General features: G+C 38.6%; 1 protein-coding gene across 1 annotated transcript in view; it reads left to right on the top strand.

Moving 5' to 3' along the window:
- The window catches only part of SCML2 (Scm polycomb group protein like 2), an 86427-nt gene that overhangs the window by 687 nt on the left and 61183 nt on the right, over positions 1–24557 (top strand). Inside the window, exons 2-5 of the mRNA XM_039247404.1 lie at positions 6137–6207; positions 7119–7353; positions 11667–11755; positions 18649–18892. Coding sequence (XP_039103335.1) covers positions 6137–6207; positions 7119–7353; positions 11667–11755; positions 18649–18892 — 639 coding nt within the window. The remainder of the gene's footprint in view (positions 1–6136; positions 6208–7118; positions 7354–11666; positions 11756–18648; positions 18893–24557) is intronic.

The raw sequence follows: 24557 nt of genomic DNA, 5'->3' as shown, positions 1-24557 counted from the left end.
ATGTTTTAAGTTTCTTATTGTGAACAGAATGTTTATAGTATTGCACCAGAGACTCAGGAGATAGAATCTGACCCATTGTACCTGCTCTTAAGGAAAATAAAAAAAATAGTCATATGCATATAAAAGGCTGAATTTAAAAATATTATGACAAACTGACTGTGTTTATCAGAGATTTCCAGGCAAATATTTTGCCCCTTGTTATTCTGTTGTCCTGTCCTGCCAGCCCCACTCTTGGGGTAGTTCATCTGTGACTTTCTGTTCCTACAGAAAGATTGTCTATAGAGGCAATCCCCATGGAATTGTTTTTTCCTCACTGTAGCTGGGCTCCCAGTGCTTCCTTAGCTTCCTTTTCCATTGGTCTTATTTGTTTTTCAGCAATTCCCTCCAACCTCCAAAACCCTCCAAGGAAAGGAAGGCCATTAGATTACAATGTTCTTCCTTAATCCCTACGATTTCCTCTCCATCTGTTTTATTTCTTCCTTAATCCATACAAACTCCTCTCCATCTATTTTCTTTTTTTAAATATAACACTGTTATTGATATATAATTCACATACCATAGAATTTACCCTTTTAAAGTATGTAATTCATTGGTTCTTGATATATTCACAGACTTGTGCAACCATCACCACAATCAATTTTAGAACATTTGCATCATCCTAAAAAGAAATCCCATACCCAGTTAGCAGCCACTCCCCATTTTTCCCCAGTGCCTTTCCCCTCTCTCAGCTCTAGGCAACCATTTGTGTATTTTCTGTCTGTAGATTTGCTATTCTGGACATTTCCTAAAAATAAATTTAAAAAAATGTATTGTTAAAGATTGAAACTAGTAACTTCAAAATTCTCAAACTGTTGGTTGAAAAAATGAGATTACTTAATGAAATTGACAGATATCTTTAGGTATTTCTCAGGGCTCTGACTCTAACATTTCATCTGAGAAATCTGAATGTTAGAAGGTAAACTCCAGATTGTCCGTTTTATTAATTGCTCTGTCCATTGTACCTAGGACAGTGCCTTGCACATACTGGCAACTTTTTATGGGAAACCAGTGATGAATAAGATAAACATGATTCCCGCCCTCTTTGAGCTTAGGGGGCAAGATTGACATTAAGCAAATACCCAGTTACAGCTGTGATGATTGCCATGAAAGTAATAGGTGCTGATCGTTCAGCCAATAAGCTTCCAGCTCTAGATAGTTTTTTCATCTTCTTTATTTACGTAGCCTCTAAACCTAAGCCTAGCACTGATGGGAGACATCAGGATTCTGATTTACTCCAGAGAAGACCAAGGGGCTCATGTAGATTATGTTCAGTTTGCCAAAAGGTGTTTGGGCTACTATATAGACTAGAGTACAAGTCAAACAAGGACCATGGACATGCATGAATAACAGTCAAACCAAAAGGTTATGTGTGTACACCTCTCTCACAAACAAACCTGTTAGTTGCCAGGCCTCTTTTCTAAGAGAGAATAACATTCCCCTGCCCCAATCTGTCCATGAAGGTAAGATGCAGAGGCTGACTGGGACCTCAGATTTGGGTAAGACTTTCTGACTATTTTGACTCTTGGTCAGGAATTCCAGCTGTGGTATTATTGTGGGTGTTGTCAAATTTAAATTTAAGTAAATCCTGTTGGTCTATGTGTGTTTCCCTTGTGTTATTGGTAGGGTCTCAGCACATGGGTAGCCAAATTGAATGGTTTTAGGAACTGAAAATTTTGCCTTATGAATAAAGGAAAAAAGTTAAGGCTCCAGTGGTTAAGTACTACATAGGGTCATTAGCTAGCACTGTGATAGAAAGAAGAGATAGAAAATGATCATATTACAGTATACTGACATAAAGGATTTGTTAGCTTAAATTATAGCCCATTCAGACACAAATGGTGATATGATAGAATAAAAACTTGTGTTAGATGAATTAAATATTCTCCAGTATCATTGAAAAATTTTACAAGTGTAGCTGGTTTATTGGAGTGTAATTGTGAAATGATTTTAGCTTCCCAGTCATTATTTTCAGCTTCTTTCCCTTTCTACCTGGCATGTTGGCTCTTTAATCCATAGTCAGATTTTTCTCTTCATTCATGTTTTGTTTTTTGTTTTTTTTTTTTAACACTCTCTAAGATCATGTGGTGGTAGAGCTTCATTTAGAACCTTGGGTCTCCTGATTGTCAGGTTAGTGGTTAAGAGGTCACTGAAATGTCCTGGTCAGTTTTATTTTGGAGCTATGGATCTCAGTTTTCACTTTTTAAATATATGTATTTTAACGTTTATTTATTTATTTTGAGAGAGAGAGAGAGAGAGAGAGAGAAAGCATGAGCAGGACAGGGCCAGAGAGAGAGGGAGAGAGAGAATCTCAAGCAGGCTCCACACTGTAAGTGCAGAGCCCGATCGATACAGGGCTCTAAGTCATGAACTGCAAGATTATGACCTGCGCCAAAGTCGGACACTTAATGGACTGAGCCACCCAGGTCCCCCCTAATATATTAAAAAAAATTTTTTATTTTAAGTAGGCTCCACATCCAACATGGGGCTTGAACTCATGACCCTGAGATCAAGACTTCTATACTTTATGGCTGAGCCAGCCAGGCGCCCTTCAGTTTTCAGGTTTGACAAAGCTATCCAGTATTAATAAATTTGGCACAGCTGTGACATTTAGTTTTAGAATAATCATACCTTTTATTGAGTGACTTACATGTAAGTTGTGTCACTTAATTCTCAAAATACCTTGTACCATATGTATTACTTTTCTTCATTTTGTAGATGATAAAGGACTGAGGCTGAGAAAGTAAAATGACTTGCTCAGGTCACAAAGCTTTTAAGAAGCAGGGCCAAACTGGAAGAGGGCAGGTTTGATTACTGAGACCATATTCTTGACATTCTGCCACATGCCATTCAGCACTGTGATAGTGCTAGCTTTATATCATTTAGAATTGGAGTTAAACCCAGTATTTTTTTTAATGGAACAGTCTCTTAAATTTATGGTTAAAAAAGGCAGGGAGTACAGTGTTATGTATGACATGCTTAATACCATATATAATATGTATACGTATACATATAAATGCATACACACACATAAGAGTGGTATGCTGATGCTGGCTCACATCACCTTGGGAGAGAGCCACTTGTGAACATCTCTTCCCAACTTCATTGTTGTTGACTTTACCTTGGCACCTTGCGATCAACCATGATGGTAGTATTTATACCAGAGAAATCTGCAAACACTTGCAGTTATGTTTTTTATTTGCATATTTTGGGAAGCTGGTTGCTGATTTATCAGTACTGTGTGTGTGTGTGTGTGTGTGTGTGTGTGTGTGTGTAAGCATTATACCCTTTGAAGGATATATAAGAGGCTGGTCATGCAGATTCCCCCAAAAGGGAAACTGTCAAACCCAGTATATATTTTTTAATGTGTATTTGTTTATTTTGAGAGCGTGGGGAGTACACACAAGAGCAGGGGAGGGGCAAAGAGAGAGAGAGGGAAAGAATCCCAAGCAGGCTCTGTGCTGTCAGCGCAGAGCCTGACTTGGGGCTCGATCTCCCGAACTGTGAGGTCATGTTCTGAGCTGAAATCAAGAGTCAGAGGCTTAACCAACTGAGCCACCCAGATGCCCCAAACCCAATATTTTTATAGTGAGGACGTTAAACAAGAGTATAGGTGGTTGATGAGAATTAAACTTCGTATGAACTAAAAGTACCTTTAATACTACTGCTAGGTCTTAGTGTCTTGGTACTCTGACTGGGGCAGTGAATTGAAGTGTCAAGTCAGGCAAAGTACGGTGCTTTCTGGTATTTTTTAAATACCATTGTAATATATCGTGAAGACTGAATAGGAGAAGGGCAGCAAGGGTTTGTAGAAAATATAGATCATTAAAATTCATATCAGTGACTGTACCATGACTGGTTTATTGTTTATTTTGCCACCATATTCTTTTTTAAATGTTTGTCTATTTTTGAGAGAGAATGTGAGTGGGGGAGAGACAGAGAGGAGTACAGAGAATCTGAAGCAGGCTCTGTGCTAACAGCAGAGAGCCCAATGTGGGGCTTGAACCCACAAACTGAGATCATGACTTGAGCCAAAGTTGGAGCTTAACTGACTGAGCCACCCAGGTTCCCCTCTGCCCTATATCTTGACACCCTGTATGGAGATCTAATAGTCAATTGAGAAGCAACTCTAATTCTCAGACTTTTTTTCTTTCCATAAAGCATTGCAGGGGTAAGAATCTGTTAGACCACATACCTAAACACCTTTAATTCTCCTTGAGAAAATTAGAAAGTGCCTTCACATTAATGGGATGAAATGGTCTTGAGTAAACACATGCCTTGAGTAAATTTATATTAGAGACAGATGAGTAGAATTTTTTATTACTCTATAAAAAATCCTTTCATTGTTCTTAGAGTCCACATTGTTAGAATCACTGTGCTAATGTCTCATAACCAGTATTATCAGAAAGTTGTCTCTTTTATTTCTATGCTGGTAATCAAATGTAGATCAGTAAATTTGAATATGCTCTGTAGGAAGTCTTTTTAAATTTTTTTTAATTTTAGGGAGGGGGGAGAGAGAGAGACAGAGGGAGAGAGAATGAATGAATCTTAAGCAGGGTCCATGCTCAGTGTAGAGCCCAATGCAGGGTTTGATCCCATGACCCTGGGATCATGACCTGAACCGAAATCAAGATTCTGACACTCAACCGACTGAGCCACCCAGGCGCCTCTAGGAGGTCTTTTTCCCCCTCCCCTTTTCAAAAGTTTAAATATTAGTTAACAAACATATGGTGCAATATTGGTGCAATATTTTGGGGTAGAATTCAACGTACCTACTTACATATAACACCCAGTGTTCATCACAACAAGTGCCCTCCTTAATACCCATCACCCATCTAGCCCATCTCCTACCCACTTTCCCACAAACCCATAGTTTGTTCCTTATCATTAAGAGTCTCTTGGGGCACCTGGATGGCTCAGTTGGTTAAGTGATTGGACTTTGGCTCAGATCATGATGTCACAGTTCATGGGTTCGAGCTCCGTGTCAGGCTCTTTGCTGACAGCTCAGAGCCTAGAGCCTGCTTAGGATTCTGTGTCTCCCTCTCTCTCTCTGCCCCTCCTCTGCTTGTGCTCTGTTTCTGTCTCTCAAAAATAAGTAAATGTAAAAAATTAAAAAAAATTTTTTTTAAATGTTTATTTTTGAGGGAGAATGAGAGAGAGAGAGAGGGAGACACAGAATTTGAAGCAAGCAGGCTCCAGGCTCTGAGCTGTCAGACGGAGCCCAGTGTGGGGCTCAAACCCACAAACTGTGACATCATGACCTGAGCTGAAGTTGGTCACTTAACTGACTGAGCCACCCAGACGCCCCCCAAAAATTTTTTTAAAAGGAGTCTCTTGTTTGTTTTCCTCTCCTCTCTCCCCCTCCCCCATATGTTCATCTGTTTTTTAAAAAAATTTTTTATAGTTTATTTTTGAGACAGAGAGAGAAAGAACATGAGTGGGGGAGGGGCAGAGAGAGAGGGAGACACAGAATCTGAAACAGGCTCCAGGCTCTGAGCTAGCTGTCAGCCCAGAGCCTGACGCGGGGCTCGAACCCACGAACCGTGAGATCATGACCTGAGCCAAAGTCGGACGCTTAACCAACTGAGCCACCCAGGCGCCTCAATAAAATTTCAATCTTTTTGATGGCTGGGTATTGTTACATTGTACATATACATATATATACATACCACATCTTAATGATCCATTCATCAATTGATGGACATTTGGGCTTTCACCCTAGTTTGGCTGATGTTAATAATGCTGCTATAAACTTTGGGATGCATGTACCATTCGAATCTGTTTTTTTTGTATAAGAAGTCTCTTTTAAAAGATATATGGAGGGGCGGGCTCAGTGGGTTTAGTCTCTGACTCTTGGTTTCGGCTCAGGTCATGATCTTGTGTTTCATGGGATCAAGCCTCGTGTTGGGCTCTGTGCTGAGTGCAGAGCTTGCTTGGGATTTTCTCTCCCTCTCTCCCTGCCCCTACCTTGCTCATACTTCTCAAATATATAAGCCTAAAAAAATAAAAGATATATGGAACTAAAGTCCATTTTATTCCTGAAAGTGAGCATGCATATTATATATACTAAAAAACCTATTTCATGCATTTTTTTCTCCAGATGAGTTCCATTGGGAAAATTACTTGAAAGAGACTGGATCTTTGGGTGCTCCTTCAGAGTGTTTCAGACAGGTATGCTCAAATCCTGTAGATGTTGTATATATTAATGTGAACTGTTAATTTGATGAAGGATGTTTGTGTGACTGTTGGGTTCTTGTAGTGCAAGGAGGTAATGGGGATTGTGATAGTGCCACTTAAGGGGCAGATGGTATCTTTGCGTATATTCATTAAGAATTTACTCCACATCAGGTATATTAAACCCTATGACTGTCCATCTGGTGGGAAAGACAGACATGTAAATAATTAATTATGAACAGTATGATAACTGTACTGGGAATGCTCACAGAAGAGATGATATCTGAGATGGTTGGAATGAGGGCAGAGATATTCCAGGTAGAGAGAACATCCAAAGCAAAGGCATATAGATGTAAAAGAACCTGAGTGTTGAGGGATGACATGGGTGGCTGGAGCACAAAGTGGGTAGAGGTGATAGTGTGGAAATAAGGTTAAAGGTGTGGGGGCTTTTAAACTGTACTGAGGACTTGGACTTAAGCAGTGGTGAGCTGCCAGTTTGTTTATTTCAATGGGGAATGGCCTAATCAGATTCTTATTTTAGAAAGCCACTCAGGGTGCATTTTAGAGGGTGTATTTGAGTTGCCTGGAAGTGGGCAGAGGAGTGAGACCAGCAAGGAACGGTGTTTTTATGCTTCATGTTGAGCCAAAGAGAGGATTTGGAGAAGATCTTTTCCTTGACCTTTATAGTTCTTTTGCTTACCATCTACTATGAATGGTACTTAAAACATTTATTGGGTATTTTGGTAACATAGCTGACCATTTGTTTTTCTTACAATCGATACATTTTAACAAAACTTTTTTTCTTTGTGTGTGTGTGTGTGTGTGTGTGTGTGTGCACGCATACACATATATATCCATATATATATCCATATATATATATATATATATATATATCCACACACATGCAGTCTAAGGTTCCACCAGCTAATGAATTCAAAGTTGGCATGAAATTGGAAGCCCATGACCCTCGCAATATGACTTCAATATGTATAGCCACAGTCGTCGGAATTACTGGTGCCAGGCTACGTTTAAGACTGGACGGTAGTGACAACAGAAATGATTTTTGGAGGCTTGTTGATTCTCCAGACATACAGCCTGTTGGGACATGTGAAAAGGAAGGGGATTTACTTCAGCCTCCACTGGGTAAGGATAAACAATTTTTAAACTAGTATATTCTTACTAATGTAATATTCAGTAGAAATAGTTTTTAAGCAGCCTTAATTAATTATTTTTAAAAGGTTTTATTTTATTTTTTAAAGTCTTTAAGTTTGAGAGAGTGTATGTGGACACGAGCTAGGGAGGGCAGAGAGAGGGAGAGAGAGAACCCAAAGCAGGCCCCACACTGTCAGTGTGGACCCCAGTGTGGGGCTCAGTCCCATGAACCATGAGATCATGACCTGAGCCAAAACCAAGAGTAGGATACTCAACTGATTGAGCCCCCTAGGAGCCCCAAGATTTTATTTTTAAGAAATCTCTACACCCATCATAGGGATCAAGCATCCCATGCTCTACAGACTGAGCCAGCCTGGTGCCCCTGAGTGGCCTTTTAGAAATCTCTTCTAGGGGGGCGCCTGGGTGGCTCAGTCCATTAAGTGTCTGACTTCAACTCAGGTCATGATCTCACAGTTTGTGGGTTCAAGCGCCGCGTAGGGCTCTGTGCTGACAGCTTAGAGCCTGGAACTTGTCTTCGGATTCTGTGTCTCCCTCTTTCTCTGACCCTCCCCTGCTCATGCTGTCTCTATCTCTCAAAAATAAATAAAACATTTAAAAAAAAAAGAACAACAAAATACAAATCTCTTGTAGGGATTTTTTGCAGATAGATTGTCAGGTGGTTACTGTGGAGAATGTATGAGAGAGGAACTCAGTACCATATGTTACAGAGTTTACTTAAATACACGTTTGGCATATGTATGTATGCTGAAGGTTTCCCACTCCAGGGCAAGACATATGCTTTCTTCAAACTTGAAATGTCAAAAACAGCTCTACTAGGTTACAGATTCAGAAACCCTTCTAGGGAAGAAGTTTGTAGCATTTGTTACAAGTCACTTCTTCACTTATTATTGTCCATTGAGCCATTCAGCATTTTCACCATGGGGATGTGCACAGGGAAAGAGTATGATTCCACATCCAGACTCCAGTTTCAAACTTGAAAATTTTGTTATATCTACAGTGGGAGGAAATCATAGTGAGGTAAGGATCAGTACTTTGAAAAGGAGGAGATTGATGGAAATTTACAAGCAAAGGTTTTTAAGTACAAAGCTCTCAAGTTTGAGGTTTTTTTTTTTTTTAATTTTTTAATGTTTTATTTATTTCTAGGAGAGAGAGAGAGACAGCGTGAGCAGGGGAGGGTCAGAGAGAGAGGGAGTGACAGACTCTGAAACAGGCTCCAGGCTCTGAACTGGCAGTCAGCACAGAGCCCGACGCGGGGCCCGAACCCACAAACCGCGAGATCATGACCTAAGCGAAAGTCGGACGCTTAACCGACTAAGCCACCCAGGCGCCCCTCAAGTTTGAGTTTTTAAAAGGTAAAAAGTAGGTGACTCCAATTTGGGGCAAGATAGTTCTCTCTTAATATTTAGATGTACTCTGATATTCTGTAGAAAATAAATGATCTCCTTTATTCTGCTATCTGTGAGGGAATGGTGGATATTGGTTTTTGTTTCTTCTTTACAATGCTGAAATGAAAATTCTCTGTTGTAAAGCACAATGAGGAAATGGATTTTTTTGGTCTCCTACTAGTTAAAAATTTCCTGGGAGTCCAGAATTTAAAATATTAATAATAACCACTCTTGGGGTGCCTGACTGGCTTAGTTGGAAGAGCATGCAACTCTTGATTTGGGGATTGTGAGTTTGAACCCCATGTTGGGTATAGAGATTACTTAAAATCTTTAGAAAAAAATAATAACCACTCTTTTAGCAATATATTTTTATACTTTCCTTGCTCTAATTGTTAATCATTCCTAATTTGGTTTAAAATATTTAAAAAAACTAATTAGAGATGTGTTTTTTCAAGAGGGTGGTTTAGGGTGTGTGTGCGTTTTCTACTTTTTGCTTTCTTTTATTTCTTCATATCATTTATGTTATTTTGTTTATTTTTATAATATCTCTGAAATCATACAGAATTCTATAAGAGATGGAAGTGTAAACCTGAGGCTTAGTGCTTCCCTGTTTGGATTTGATTTCTGTTTATAAATGGTAATATGTTTTTGTATTTTATTTAAAGGAAGCACAGCTATTGTGATTGTCAACATTTCAAACACATAGCCAGATTTATGATCATTCCTTTTTCAAATTACTTTTGGAGTTTATTTTATTAATTAAAAATGTGAAGTACATAGTAGTACATGCTGATCAATATATATTTTGATAGTACATATTAAAAATACACAGTTTTTGCCAATCTTCTCATTAGGTGTTTTTGAATAGTTTAGTTTCCATTTTAATATAACACAACTTATTTGGTGTTCTTTTTTAAAAGGTTATTTAAACCTTAAAGGTTATTATTTAAAAGAACTTTTAAAGTTTTAGCATACAAACAGAAAAGTGTATAAATCATAAGTGTACAGCTTATAAATCAACACATCTATATATAACCATCACCCAAATCAAGAAACAGAACATTATCAGCACCCCAGAAACCCTACTCCTGCTGATCCCCAGTTATAAACCTCCCATTCCCAAAGGTACCCCTGTCTAGACTTCGTAACATTATAGATTAGTTTATCTGTGTTTGAATTTTTATTTTATGTTTGTATGTATGTATTTATTTTTAAGTTTATTTTGAGAGAGTGAGCACACACAAGCAGGGGAGGGACAGAGTAAAAGGGAGAGAGAGAGAATCCCAAGCAGGCTCCGCACAGCCAGCTTGGACCCTGATGAGGGCCTCAAACTCATGAACCATGAGTCATGACCTGCGCCAAAACCAAGAGTTGGACACTTAACCGAGTGAGCCACCCAGGAGCCCCTGTGTTTGAATTTTTGTATGCACTTTCATCTATTTTTGACCTTTTAATCTATGTTTGACTTTAGGCAATTAATTAAGAAAAATATCAAATTAAGATGATGGTGATGATAATGATTGCATAATGCAAGAGGATAAGATGGGGGTTAAGAAAAAGGCATAAGGACCAGAGAATGACTGTTATGCAATATTGTAACCACAACGTGGCAGATCCACGTTGTGGATGATTATTTATTAGATATAACTAATAATACTGATTTATTGTAAGGGAGTATATAATAACTCCCCTGTCCCCATTTTTTCCCTAACAACAGTTATTTTCCCTGGTCAATTAAGGAGATTTTGGTACAGGATTATTATAGGGTGACTTTCTGTCTGAACTCTTGTGCATGTTTATACTATTGATGGACCAAGTGCCAGTGATTGCCACTGATTCGTATGCCTCCCTGTCTTAATGCATGTATCCATCAGGGATGCATGCCAAGTTCTCTTTAATTCTGGTATCAGGGCAGGCAAGTGTTGCATGAAACAGATTGCCCCCAGAAAGCAATAAAACTAGCAGACCTCTCTTCTCCCTGTTGCACATGCAGATGCTGTGATATCCACAATTAATTGATGAGCTCTCCAAAAAAGACACCTGTTGAGTCTCTTTTGATTACATCTGATACAAATTCTAAGAGGAAATCATCTTTAATGTGTATAAAGATTGCTAAAGGGAGAGCTGTCTTTTTTTCCTAATGTATGAAAAATTTCAAATATAGAAAAGGTGAAAGAATTTTACAGTGAACACCCACATACCCATTACCTAGATTCTGTCATTGTCATTTTCCATACTTGCTTTATCACTTACCTGTGTATCTGCCCTTCTATTGATTCATCAATCTATCTTACTTATAAATGCATTTTAGAGTAAGTTACTGATGTCAGTACATCTCCCCTAAATACTTTAGCATGCATATCATTAACTAGAGTTCAGTGTTTATTTGCAGTTTTTTAAGATTTTGAGGTAAAATTTATATACAATGAAATGCACCATCCTAAGTGTACATTTGCTGAGTTTCACAGAAAACTGTCTTTTTTTGAAAGGAAAATGAGGCAGGGACCCTGAGGAAAAAGAGAGACTGGAAGTCTTTTGCAGCCTTTGCCATGCTTGTGTGGCTATTAGTAGGGACTGAAAGCTCTTCTGGGTTTTGGCTTGGGTCACCCATAGTATTATGGCCCATTCCTAATGTACTTATGTGTTTGTTGGTGAACTCTAGCTAGTGCCTTCTCTAAAATGAGAGTTTCTACCCCTGCTGTAGCATTGTCGCCAAATAGTACAGTGGGTACGATAGAACTTATTGGAAGGTGTATCTACTCCTCTTGCCCATTTCCTGGGTTTCTTGGTAAGAAGGACATTCTCTGGAGAAGAATTTTAAACAAAACCTTTTTTTTATGCCATCTTGCTATAATATCATAGGAAGTCTTTTTCATGCTGATTTATTTTATAAAATAGGGTACCAAATGAATGCATCATCTTGGCCAATGTTCCTGTTACGAACACTGAATGGATCTGAAATGGCACCTGCAACATTGTTCAAGGAGGTAAGAAAGATGTTATAAAAAACTTCCATCGGGGAACCTGGGTGGCTCAGTCAATTGAGCATTTGACTCTTGATTTTGACTGACGTCATGATCCCAGGGTTGTGGGATCGAGCCCCATGTTGGGCTCTGCACTGAGCATGAAGCTTGTTTAAGATTCTCTCTCCCTCTCTTCCCCCTCTCTCTGATCGTCTCCCCTTTTCCCGTTATCCCTCTACCCCCTCTCTCCTGCTTACCCCTGCATGCGCGCGCTCTCTCTCTCTTGTTCTCTCTCTCTCTCTCTCGTTTTATTGTTTTAATAGGAGCATTTAAATGACCACAGACTAGATAGCTTAACCAATAGAAATTTAATTTTTCACAATTCTTGGAGCTGGAAGTCCAAAATCAAAGGGCCATCAGGGTTGGTTTTTGGTGAGGCTTCTGCTCAGCTTATAGATGGCTACCTTTTTGCTGTGTCCTCACATGGCCTCTTCTCTGTGCACGTGGGGAAGGGGAGGTATGTCTGGTTTCTCTTCCTCTTATAAGGACACCAGTCCTATTGGATTAGGGCCCCACCATTAGGACCTCACTTAATCTTTGTTACCTCCTTAAAGGCCCTGTCTTTAAATAAAGTGACTTTGGGTATTTAGGACAAATTTATGAATTAGGGAAGGTATCATTCAGTTCATTACAGTGGCTTAAACAACAGAAATTTATTTTCTTACAGCTCTGGAGGCTTAAAGTCTGAGATCAAGATGTCAGCAGGCTTTGTTTCTTTTGAGGCCTCTCTCCTTGACTTTTAATAATCTGTGTGTGTTGTACTTTCCTCCCCCTTGGATTAGGCCCCACCCTAATAACCTCATTTTAACTTAATTACCTCTTTAAAGACCCTGTCTCCAAATGAAATCACATTCTAAGGTACAGGGGGTTAGGATTTAAACATGAATTTGGCAGGGGTGGGGGACACAATTCAATCCATAACAGCAAGTCATAAAAAAGTCTCAATTATAGTCAGTAGTCAAAATGAATTTGTACCCCCTTTCCAGACCTTAGATATGAAAAGAATGCTCTACTAGAAGCAAATGTTCATTGCTCTTTTTTATTTACCTTCAGAAGTGAAGCTTTCCCTCACTTTGCTGTATTAGTCATCCTTTGACATTGGAGAAAATGATGATGGTCCAAAAAACCACTTGAAAGTTACTTAGAGAGATTTGGTTTCAGAAGTAAAAGAATGTTAAAAACAGTCATCAAAAAGAGTTTGTTATAAGGAAATACTTGTTATATAACGAAGGCAGGAAAATTCCAAAAATAATTTATGCTCTTGAGAAAATGTTGAAAGAGTACACTATGTTAAGAAACAGTGGAAAAAAGCCAAGTTTTAGTTAAATTATGGGTCAAAATATTTTTTTCTCACCCTCTGTCCTAATTGTTTTCTCAGCCAAATATTATTGCAGTTATTCATATCAAGGGGTGCCTGGGTGGTTCAGTCAGTTGGTTGAGCATCCAGTTCTTGATCTCGGCTGAAGTCTTGATCTCAGGGTCTTGATTTCAAGCCCTGCTTTAGGCTTCCTGCTGGGCATGGAGCCTACTTAAGAAAAACAAAACAAGGTAAACAATTATTCATATCAAGAATGGTAGATATTGCAGTTTTTTTTTGAATGATTCAACAGTTTTATAGATTTTACAGTGCTGATTATCAAGGTAAGTGTACTTTTGTGGGCCTGGGTGCCTCAGTCCTTTAAATATCCAACTCTTGATTTTGGTTTACGATCTCATGGTTTGTGAGTTTAAGGCCCTTGTCTGGCTCTGCACTGATAGCGCAGAGCCTGCTTGGGATTCTCTCTTTCCCTCTCTCTCTGCCCCTCCCCCACTCTCGTGCACATGCGCTCTCTCTCTGTCTTTCAAAAATAAATAAATAAACTTTAAAAAAAAAGAGTTTGGGGCGTCTGGGTGGTTCAGTGGGTTAAGCGTCTGACTTCAGCTCAGGTCATGGTCTTACGGTTGTGAGTTCCAGCTCTCTGCTGTCAGCATAGAGTGGGTTTTGGATCCTCTGTCCCCCTTCTCTCTACATCTCCCCCACTCACATGCCCTCTTAAGTGTGCACTCCCCCTCAAAAATAAACAAACACTAAAAAAGAAAGTTTAAAGATAAGTGTAGTCTTTTTTTTTTTTTTTAAAGTTTATTTATGGGGCTCCTGGGTGGCTCAGTCAGTGAAGAATCTGACTTTGGCTCAGATTATGATCTCACAGTTTGTGAGTTTGAACCCCACTTTCCCTGTTCCAGGCTCTGCACTCTGTCTCCCACTCTCTTTGCACCTCATTGGATTCTTTTCTGTCTCTCTACCCCTCACTCACTCCCATTCTCTCTCAAAAATAAATAAATAAAAAGTTTATTTTTTTTTTGAAAGAAAGAGAGAAAGCCCGAGTAGGGGAGAGGCAAAGAAAGAAGAAGGGAGAGAGAAAGAGAATCCCAAGGAGGCTTCTCACTGTCAGCACAGAGCCAGACGCAGGGCTTGAACTCACAGTGAGATCATGACCTGAGCTGAAGTCCAGAGTCAGATGCTAATCAACTAACTGAGCCACCCAGGTGCCCCAAAATAAATGTACTCTTAATCCCTTTATCTTTTTCACCCATCTCCTCTCTGGCAGCTGCCAGTTCTCTAAGAGTCTGGTGTTTTTTTGTTTTTGGAGTTTTTTTTTTTTGGTCTTTTTTTTCTTTGTTCATTTGTTTTGTTTCTTAAATTCCACATGAGTGAAATCTTATGGATTTCTTATGGACTCATATCCTGCTTTAGGGCTTTGGCCCTAGCTGTTCGGTCTGGAGTTCTCTTCCTGTAGGTAACTGTGGTTAATAATCACCTTTAGGGTTCTGTTCACATGTTCCCCTACATCTGAGGCTTGTTCTGATTACCATATTTAAAGTTTTGCACAACCCTTCCTTACATTTTTCTCTGGATCTCACTCTGCTTTATTTTCTTTTTTTGCATAGCACTTATTTCTTTAAAAAAATTTTTTTAAGTTTATTTATTTATTTTGAGAGAGACAGAGACAGCACGAGTGGAGGAGGGGCAGAGAGAGAGAATTCCAAGCAAGCTCTATGCTGGCACCTCACACCACATGGGGCTTAAACTTGAGACTGTGAGATCATGACCTGAGCTGAAACCAAGAGTTGGATGCTTAACCGACTGAACCGGCCAGACTCCCCACACTTATCATTTCTAACATAGAGTATATTTTGCTTTCATTATTGTTTCTCGTCTTTCTCTTTACTAGCACGTGAGCACCACAAGGATGGGATTTTTGTTTGTTTTGCCATTTATTGTATATCTGGAACCTTCACTAGTGTCTGATATGTAGTAGGCACTTAGTAAATATTTGTGAATGAATAAGTGAAGTTTAAAGGACTAGAATTTTTGATGAGGTCAAAGAAATAGTTCATTAAAAGTAAGGAAATAAAAGTTGAGGATAAGAGTTTGTGATCAGAGGTAGACTCTGGGAATATAGCCATAAATAAGACAGTAAAAAAACCTGTCCCTATGAGGCTTGCCTTCTAGCTGGGCAAATGCATAATAAACCATGCAAAATAAGTAAAGTATATACTATGTTTGATAGTTGTACATGCTAATGGAAAGGGAGGCCTCAGAGTCTGTGGGATATGAAAAGAAATAGCCTTTAAGGAGAAGTGTATTGTAGGTAGATGGGCAAGGAGAGAGATTAAAAGAGCATTCTTTACTGGTCATCTTCTAGGAAAGAATCATTTTTTTTTTCCTCATAGTAAAAAAGAATGAGCCCTTGTTTATTTTAGCTATTGCTTTTGTAAATTATATCTTTTTTTTTTTTTTTTTTAAGTAAGCTCTAGGGCCCAATGTGAGGCTTGAACTCACAAACCTGAGATTGAGTCACATGGTCTACCAACTAAGCCAGCCAGGTGCCCCTACAAATTATATCTTTGTGTTTAGGAAGTCATTCAAGAACTGATGATGACAAACCATATTCTTTAAAAGCATTTAAGGGGTGCCTAGGTGGCTCAGTCAATCAACTGTCTTGACTCTGGATTTTGGCTCAGTTCATGATCTCATGGTTTTTGAATTTGAGCCCCGCATTAGGCTCCATGCTGACAGTGCAGAGCCTGCTTGGGATTCTCTTTCTCCCTCTCTCTCTGTCTGTACCCCACCCCCAAAATAAACTAAAAAACTAAAAAAATATTTAAAAGCAACTTTATATTATTACCTTTTGTGGACAGCAGAGGGTACTATTTTGCCAATTATCTAAATCTGGAGGTAGCTTGTTTTGAGATAAAACCCTCTCATTTATTTATGAAAAAGAGTAGTTCCTTTGATTTTTTAAGAAAATAAATATTTGTTTTCTTCCACCAAAGCTCTGTTATATTTATTTATATGGTAATACAGATATAAGTAACTTTGTTAGAGTATTCATGAAATTTAGAAGAATTAATAAACAGTGTAAAAATCTTCAGAGAATAAATTGCATTTTGTCCATTATCATTGTCTGATTTTTGTTACTTGTCAGCTAATAGTGGCGTTGATGACATACTGTCACATTTGGGATATCTTTTTAGATCATATATTTGAATCTTAAAATTCTGTTTTTCTGCTCATTCCTGTCTTTTGTAGCAGAAAATGTATATTGCCATTTGAATTTAGTTCGTTTTGCTATAGAAAGTCTTACTCATATTTGGTTATATGACAGTGTAAGAGCCTAAGAAACTTAAGTGTGCTTTTAAAGCTTTCTCCATTCTGTGAATGTGTAGGATAAATTTATCAACTGCCAATGTTATCCTTTGTTAAATCTACCTCCCTCTTTTCCTTCCATATATAGTAACAGTTAGTTGACCTTTAGCCCCTTCATGAAGTGGCAGTATGTAACTCTGCTTCTTACGTAACCAGCTACTTATTTATCAAATACCTTTGATCTTTGACTAAGCTAACTTTTGCCCTGCTGACTTTAGGGTGATTTTTAAGAATCAAATTAAGATTATGTAATTAAAAGGACTTTGAAGGCTAATAATTAAGGAACTTTTAAGACTTCAGGGGTATAAGGGATATCACTGGAAAAGTACAGGACGATGAGATGGGTTAAAAGGGACATTTAAAAAAGAAAACCTACCAGATATGTGTTTAAATTATATCTCGGTGAAAGAATTACTTGAATTACTTTAAAGCTTGTTTACTGTTCTTCAGGTGATTACTTGGTTAATTCAATTTTTTGAAAAAATCTTGCTGTTGAGTACTCTACTGGAAATCGCAATATGAATAAGATGTATCTGCTTTTGAGAATCCCTTGGTCTCAGAGGAGTGAACACGTTTCAAGGGTAGTTTTTCAGTTGAAGGCAAGAGCATCTCCTTTGAGGGTGCCTAGAAGTGGGCAGGAATTGGCCAGAGAAGCCTTACGGAGACCAGAAGAGCTGGGCTTTGAAGTCAATCAGTTGGAGTTGTCCAGGCAGGTCATGTGGTAGGATGCTCCAAGGAGTTGTCTGCCTATGTTTAAGATCTAGCTCCAGCTCTCATATTCTTAGGCAATTGTGCATTAATTTTATCATCTATAAAATGGGGATAATAATTGCATTGACTTTATAGGATTGTTGTGAGAATTAAAACATTTACAACAGTGCCTGGCATATACTGAAGAATTGAGGGTTAACATTTAATGTCATTACAGAATTCTGGAGATCTAAGTGATAGAATTGGCAGGTTGTAGTTTTTGAATGTGAGTGTTAAGGGGAAAATGATGCATCTGGCTTGGTAGTTCTCAGCCTTGGATGCACATTAGGATCATCTGGAGAATTAATGTGTGCTGATGCCTGGGCCCCACTCCAGAGAAATTAAATAAAAATCCTGGGTGTGTCGTACCAAGTGATTTTGATGTTCAGTTGGGCTGATAACCCCTGGTCTAGGGCTATTTCCGGGCTTCTGGCTTGAGTGACTGGGTTGATGATGGTGCTGTTTATTTACTATGATAAAAGCCAAATAGAAAGAAAAGGTGTTGCTTTTAACATAGCACTTAGACTTTCTAAGAATCCTGTTAGCATTTGCATGGTTTAAATTTTGGTAACTAAAGGATGCTTTTTAAATATTGATTTCTGGATTGAATATCATAAATGACCCCAAGCTTTATGACTTTCATGTTCTTGTGTCTGCATTTTATACTTGGAGGTGTTTGGGTTATTTTTGTTTGTTTGTTTTATTTTTTGGATGTTATCTGGTGCTGTTCCTTTTTGTTTTTTTTTTATTTATTTATTTTGACAGAGAGAGAGAGAGAGAGAGAGAGAGAAAGCAGGAGAGGGGCAGAGAGAGAGAGGGAGAAAAAATCCCAAGCAGTCTCCACACCATCAGCACAGAGCCCAATGTGGGGCTCGAACTCACGAACCATGAGATCATGACCTAAGACAAAACCAAGAGTTGGGTGTTTAACTGCCTGAGCCACCCATGCGCCCCTTTTCCTTTGGACTTATCAGCTTTCAACATACCCTGTAATTTACACATTTATTGGATTTATTTGATTCACTCTTTTAAAATTTCTTGTTGTCTTCTCTCTCTTTTCCCTCACCCGCACCCCAGTCACTACTACCACAACCACTAGAAGGTAAGCTCCACCAGAACAAGGATCTTTGATATTTTTTGTTCGCCTGTGAATCCTAAATTTCTGGTACCTAGTACATAACACCTATTTCTTAAATGAATAAATGAAGTACTATCAGTCTGGGTTTGTTTCCTTCCAGGTTCTTGATTCTGCTCCAGAGTAAGTGAGATGTTGTAGAGCACAGTTTCAGAGAGATCTCTGACAACTGTTTTCATGGAGTTTAATTTTTGGTTGATAAAGATTGTAAGAATACAATTGAGTAAATTCCTCTTACTGAATCTTAACAAAAACTTTTTTTTTTTTTTAATCTTTTGGTAGGAACCACCAAAGCCACCTCTAAACAATTTCAAAGTAGGGATGAAACTTGAAGCCATTGATAAAAAGAACCCTTATATGATCTGCCCTGCAACTGTTGGAGATGTTAAAGGAGATGAAATTTACATCACATTTGATGGCTGGAGTGGAGCTTTTGATTATTGGTGCAAGTACGATTGTCGAGATATTTTCCCAGTTGGGTGGTGTCGACTGACAGGAGATGTATTACAACCACCTGGAACTCATGGTAAGATAATAAGTAACTATGTGTTTTTCTTTATTTTATTGAAGTTAGATCTGATTGATACTAGCATTGAGGTTAGGACTTCATTTGCAACTGGAGCAGCAGACAGAATAGTGAGGGCACTGTCTAGGCTAGAGAACTGGAGGTAGAAGAAGGTAAATTAGATTTCTTGAGGACCAACTCAGCATCATAATCTGAATTGACAGTCCACATTGGAGAATATGGGCAAACTACAAGTCACACTTGGACCATTGAAGCCTAGCTACTGTAGGCATTTTGGGGTGCTTAGCTATCTTTGTAGTTGATATTCAATTTAAAATTACATATAGTATTCCACTGTTTATATCTCAGAGATGGTGTTCTTTTTTAATTTTTTTTCAAAAAATTATTTTAATGTTTATTTTTGAGAGAGAATAGGGGAGGGGCAGAGAGAGAGAGAGAGAGGGAGACACAGGATCTGAAGCAGGCACCAGGTTCAGAGGCTGACCTAGGGCTCAAACCCATGGACTGCGAGGTCATGACTGGAGCTGAAGTCAGATGCTTAACCGACTGAGCCACCCAGGCACCCCTCCAATAGTTTTTAAAAGGTTAGGCTTAACTCATATATATATATATATTCTGCACACTTTAGGTCAATTTTTTTAAGTCAAATTGATAATTTGATAGTCTTTTATTTTCTTAAATATTTTATTGTCAAATTGATTTCCGTATAACACCCAGTGCTCATCCCAACAAGTGCCCTCCTCCATACTCATCACCCCCTTCCCCTCTCCCCCACCCCCATCAGCCCTCAGTTTGTTCTCAGCATTCAAGAGTCTCTCATGGTTTGCCTCCCTCCCTCTCCCCCACTATTTTTCCCCTTTTCCTCCCTCATGGTCCTCCGTTAAGTTCCTCCTGATCCACCTATACGTGCAAACATGTGGTATCTGTCCTTCTCTGCCTGACTTATTTCACTCAGCATAACACCCTCAAGCTCCATCCATGTTGTTACACATGGCCAGATTTCATTGTTTCTCATTGCCATGTAGTATTCCATTGTATAGATAAACCACATCTTCTTGATCCATTCGTCCATTGATGGACACTTAGGCTCTTTCCATGTTTTGGCTATCGTTGAGAGTGTTTCTATGAACGTTGGGGTCCATGTGCCCCTATGCATCAGCACTCCTGTATCCCTTGGGTAAATTCCCAGCAGTGAGGGGAGTTCTAGTGTGAATTTTTTGAGGAACCTCCACACTGTTTTCCAGAGGGGCTGCACCAGTTTACATTCCCACCCACAGTGTAGGAGGGTGCCCATTTCTGCACATCCTCGCCAGCCTCTAGTCTCCTGATTTGTTCATATTAGCCACTCTGACCGGCGTGAGGTGATATCTCAGTGTGGTTTTGATTTGTATTTCCCTGATGATGAGGGACGCTGAGCATTTGATAGTCTTTTTTTACTTAAAATTTTTAATATTTATCTTTGACAGAGACAGAGTGTGAACAGGGGAGGGGCAGAGAGAGAGGGAGACACAGAATCCAAAGCAGGCTCCAGGCTCTGAGCTGTCAGCACAGATACCAGTGTGGGGCTCAGACCCACAAGCTGTGAGATCATGACCTGAGCTAAAGTTGGAGGCTTAACTGACTGAGTCACCCAGGCACCCCAATACTTTGATGGTCTTAAAAGTAAAATCTCCCCATCAGTTAAAATGTTATGCTATGGAAGCAATCGTAGATTAATATGTTATTATAAACAAGTGTTTATCAGTTTTAATGCTTTGCTTCCTAAATTGAATACTATGATCATCTAGATATTTTCTTTCAGAGAAAAATCATCAAAATATTGAGGCTCCTCAGTGACTCTTCCAAAGGCTTTAAACTTTCCTAAACTAGTCTTCTCTGATAGAATAACTGCTGAGATTTAAGTGGGATCTAAGCACAGAACCTAATAATTGACCTAAGTTAAATACAAAATTTGTATAATCAAATGTAAACATACTTAAAATTTATCCAACTAAAATTTATTTATTTGTACCAGAAAAAAAGAAAGATGAGTGTAGAAAATGAGTAATGTGTGCTGGATGAGAGCAGTGGCTAGATAAAAGCATATAGCCATATTCTTGGAACTGCTGTTAGAATCTTCTATGATTTGGGACTCTTAACACATCCCATTATATTATAATACTACATACCATAACATCCTTTTTATTAGGTACTTATTTTATCAGTTCCCTGCTGCCATAATTCTAGGAAGCAGATGTCAATTGCTGATTTTTGTGAAATGTAGTATGCTACAGATCTATGTGTATATGATACTGAGGCAGTCTCTGCCTTCAGGGAGTTTATCTTCTAGCGGAAGACAGATGAATGGAGGATAGACTTTAAAAAATATATATGATCCAGAATTAACTATGCAAAAGTAGAGTTGTATGCTAGATACAAAAGTGGCCCAAAGACATCCAGTCTGTTTAGGCTGGAGGGAATGGTGGTTGGGTAAAGGAAAGCTTCACAGAAAGATACATGATGTATTAAGAGAGGAAAAGGAGTTTGCCTGGCAGAGTGGAGATAAAGGTAGGGTAGACACATCACAAAGCTATAAAATTGCACAGTATATCCTGAGAACTAGGGAGTTCGGTTTGGAACTTGGTAACTTTGGAATGTGTGGCCAAGAATGCTGTTGTCTTTCACTTTCTGGTCTCCCTTTTTTTCTTAGTAACACAATTCAGGTACCTAACATGAAGACTGTATTTACAGCCTCCCTAGCAGTTATATATGGCCATGAGACTAAGTCCTGGTCAATGAGATAAAAGTACAGGTCATATGTTCTACTTCCAAAAAGTGTATTAGAGAGAGATCAATGTACCTTTCTCAGTTCCATCTTTCTGTTTCTATCATGCTGCTAGGAGTGTGCTTGTTTTGGTGGAGTTCCATCTTGAACCATGAACTGGGACCATATTCTAAGCTTTGTGGATTAGAAAGCAGAAAGGAGCCAGAGTCCCTGAGAATTTTGTGGAGCAGAATTTTCGTACTGGCCTCTTCCAGGCTATTATTTAAAAAAAAATTTTTTTTAATGTTTATATTTGAGAGAGTGAGAGAGTGTGAGCAGGGGACGGGCAGAGAGAGAGAGGGAGATATAGGATCTGAAGCAGGCTCTAGGCTCTGAGCTGTCAGCATGAAGCCCGATGCAGGGCTTGAACCCACGAGCCGTGAGATCATGACCTGAGTTGTAGTCTGACGCTTAACCAACTGAGCCACCCAGGTGCCCCTCCAGACTGTTATTTGAGAGAAATAAACTTCTCTGCTATATAAACCAATATTCTTACAGGTTTTTCTGTTACTGTTAACTGAACTTAATCCTAACTAATTCAGGGTAACTTTAGGATATTGGATAGCAGCACATGCAGGTATGGAGCCTAAAAGAGATAGGGTCTGAATTGGCAAAGCAGATTTGAGAGTCATCAGGCTCATTCAAGTAAATATTCTGTATCACGTGGGATTATAGGTATTGGCAGTGGCTGAGAGTGGGAGGTAGGCAGCTACACATCCAATTAATAGCAGTAAGTGGGGAAGTTGTGTGTGTGTGTGTGTGTGTGTTTAAGTTTATCTATTTTGGGAGAGTGAGAAAGCATGAGTAGGGAAGGGGCAGAGAAAGAGGGAGAAAGAATCCCAAGCAGGCTCCATACTGTCAGCACAGAGCCCAGTGTGGGACTTGAACCCACAAACCGTGAGATTATAACCTTAGCCAAAGTGGAACACTTAACCAGTAGAGCCACCCAGGCATCCCTGGGTGTAGTTTTAATTGTGGATGTGTAACAGGTAGAAGTAGAAGAGGATCAGGGAAAGAACCTTGTGAGTCAATATTTAAAACAATTTTCATACTTGAATCACCTGCTAGGGCGAGCTTATTCAAAGGCTAATAACCTGGAGCTCATACCCAGGGATTCTGAATTAATAGGTCCAGAATGGAGCTCAGGTGTTTCCATTGCACATGGTTTGAGGCCCAAACTGTGAGAAACACAAAAATAAAGGATGAGTAGAAGATAGAAATCAACTTAGGGCACTGAGCAAAAGTATACATAAATGTAGGAGAGTTATTAGATGGGTTTCCCCAACAACAGGAGACTTAAATATTTTAAGGAGTAAGTATTCAGCACTGTCAAGTACAACATGAAAGAGGAGAGCTCATTAGTGGTCTTAAGTAAAAACATGGTTACTCGACTATTTGCAAAGCCGGATTTAGAGAGCTGAGTAAATAGCAGATGCAAAGTGTTTTTTTAAAATGTGGTTTCACTGTTACTTTCTGAGATCCGCCTCCTCTGTCCTTTACCCCACTAGACATTTCACCAGTTAAAGTGAATTTTAGAAACCTTCCCTCAATTTATATCCCTTTACCCTCCCACATTCATAATAGAATTATCTTAAATATTTCCTCTACATTCATTGAAAATGGCATTGGGCAGTGTTAATTTTTGTTAAACCATTAAACATAATTTAAAAACTCAGGAGAAGGAAAGTATTGTATTTACCCACAGTTTCACCATTTCAGTTCTTTCTTCCTGATCTTCAGTTGTTTTTTTTTTTTTTTAATCATTTCCTTTCTGTTTAGAGAACTTCTTTTACTCATTCTTTTAGGTAGGTCAGCTGTCAACAAATTCTTAGCCTTACGCCATCTAAGAATGTCTTTATTTCCTTTTCATACTTGAAGGATAGTTGCTGGATATAGACTTCTAGGTTGACAGCTCTTTCGGTACTTAAAAAATGTAGTGCAACTTCCTTCTGGCTTTCAAGGTTTCTGATGAGAAGTTTGCTGTAATTCGAATGGTTTTCTTCCCCTGTAGGGTCTGTTATGACCAAAAAAAGTCCATTTTTGCTTATAGTTCTTCTAGTGTTTATGTTTTATCTATTTTGTGGCAACATTATCAGGTGTGTACAAATTTTGAACTGTTATAACTTCCTGGTCAGTTGAACCTTCTGTAGTAATCCTCTTTTTTATACCTTAAAATTGCTTTATCTTATATTAATGTAGCTATACCAGCTTTTGTTTGGTTGGTGTTCTTGTTCTCTCTCCAATGTTCAACATTTATCTATTCTTAACTGAACAGATACATTTCTTTCAAATAGGTGGATTTTGATTTTTTGGCCAGTCAGCCAGTCTGTCTTTTAACTGAAGGTTTTAATCTATTTGTATTTATTGTGATTACAGATATATTTGGTTTTCAGTATGCAACCTTATTTTGAGCTTTTTATTTGTCCTGCCTTTTTTATGTTTTATTTCCTTTCTTGTCCTTTTTGGGTATTTTTTCTTATTCCATTTACCCCCTTTTCTGGTTTGAAAGTTATACATTATGTTTTTTGTTCTTTTAATACTCTAGAAATTTTAACATGCTTTCTTACATTAATGGAATTCTGAAATTGATCAGTATCTTTATTCTGTACTAAGATAGTAAAAGGAACTTAGAATACCCATTTGCCCCTTCAAGTCACGTTGTTACTGTTGTATATTTTAATTAGTTACATCTTTTATAGGAATACTATTAGCTATTATTATTGTTCATATAGTCAGTATTTGTTGAGATTCACCAGCATATTGAAAGTGTTCTTTACTGTTCATACCTTCTTAGTATCTCAGACCTTTCATTTGAGAGTAATTTTCTTCTGTCTGAGGTAGATCCTTCAGATTTTTCTTTAG

This window comes from Hyaena hyaena, unplaced genomic scaffold, assembly GCF_003009895.1.
Source record: "Hyaena hyaena isolate Hyena2069 unplaced genomic scaffold, ASM300989v1 scaffold_295, whole genome shotgun sequence".
Lineage (NCBI taxonomy): Eukaryota > Metazoa > Chordata > Mammalia > Carnivora > Hyaenidae > Hyaena > Hyaena hyaena.
The sequence above is the reverse complement of the archived record's forward strand: the minus strand, read 5'-3'. Positions and strand labels throughout refer to the sequence as shown.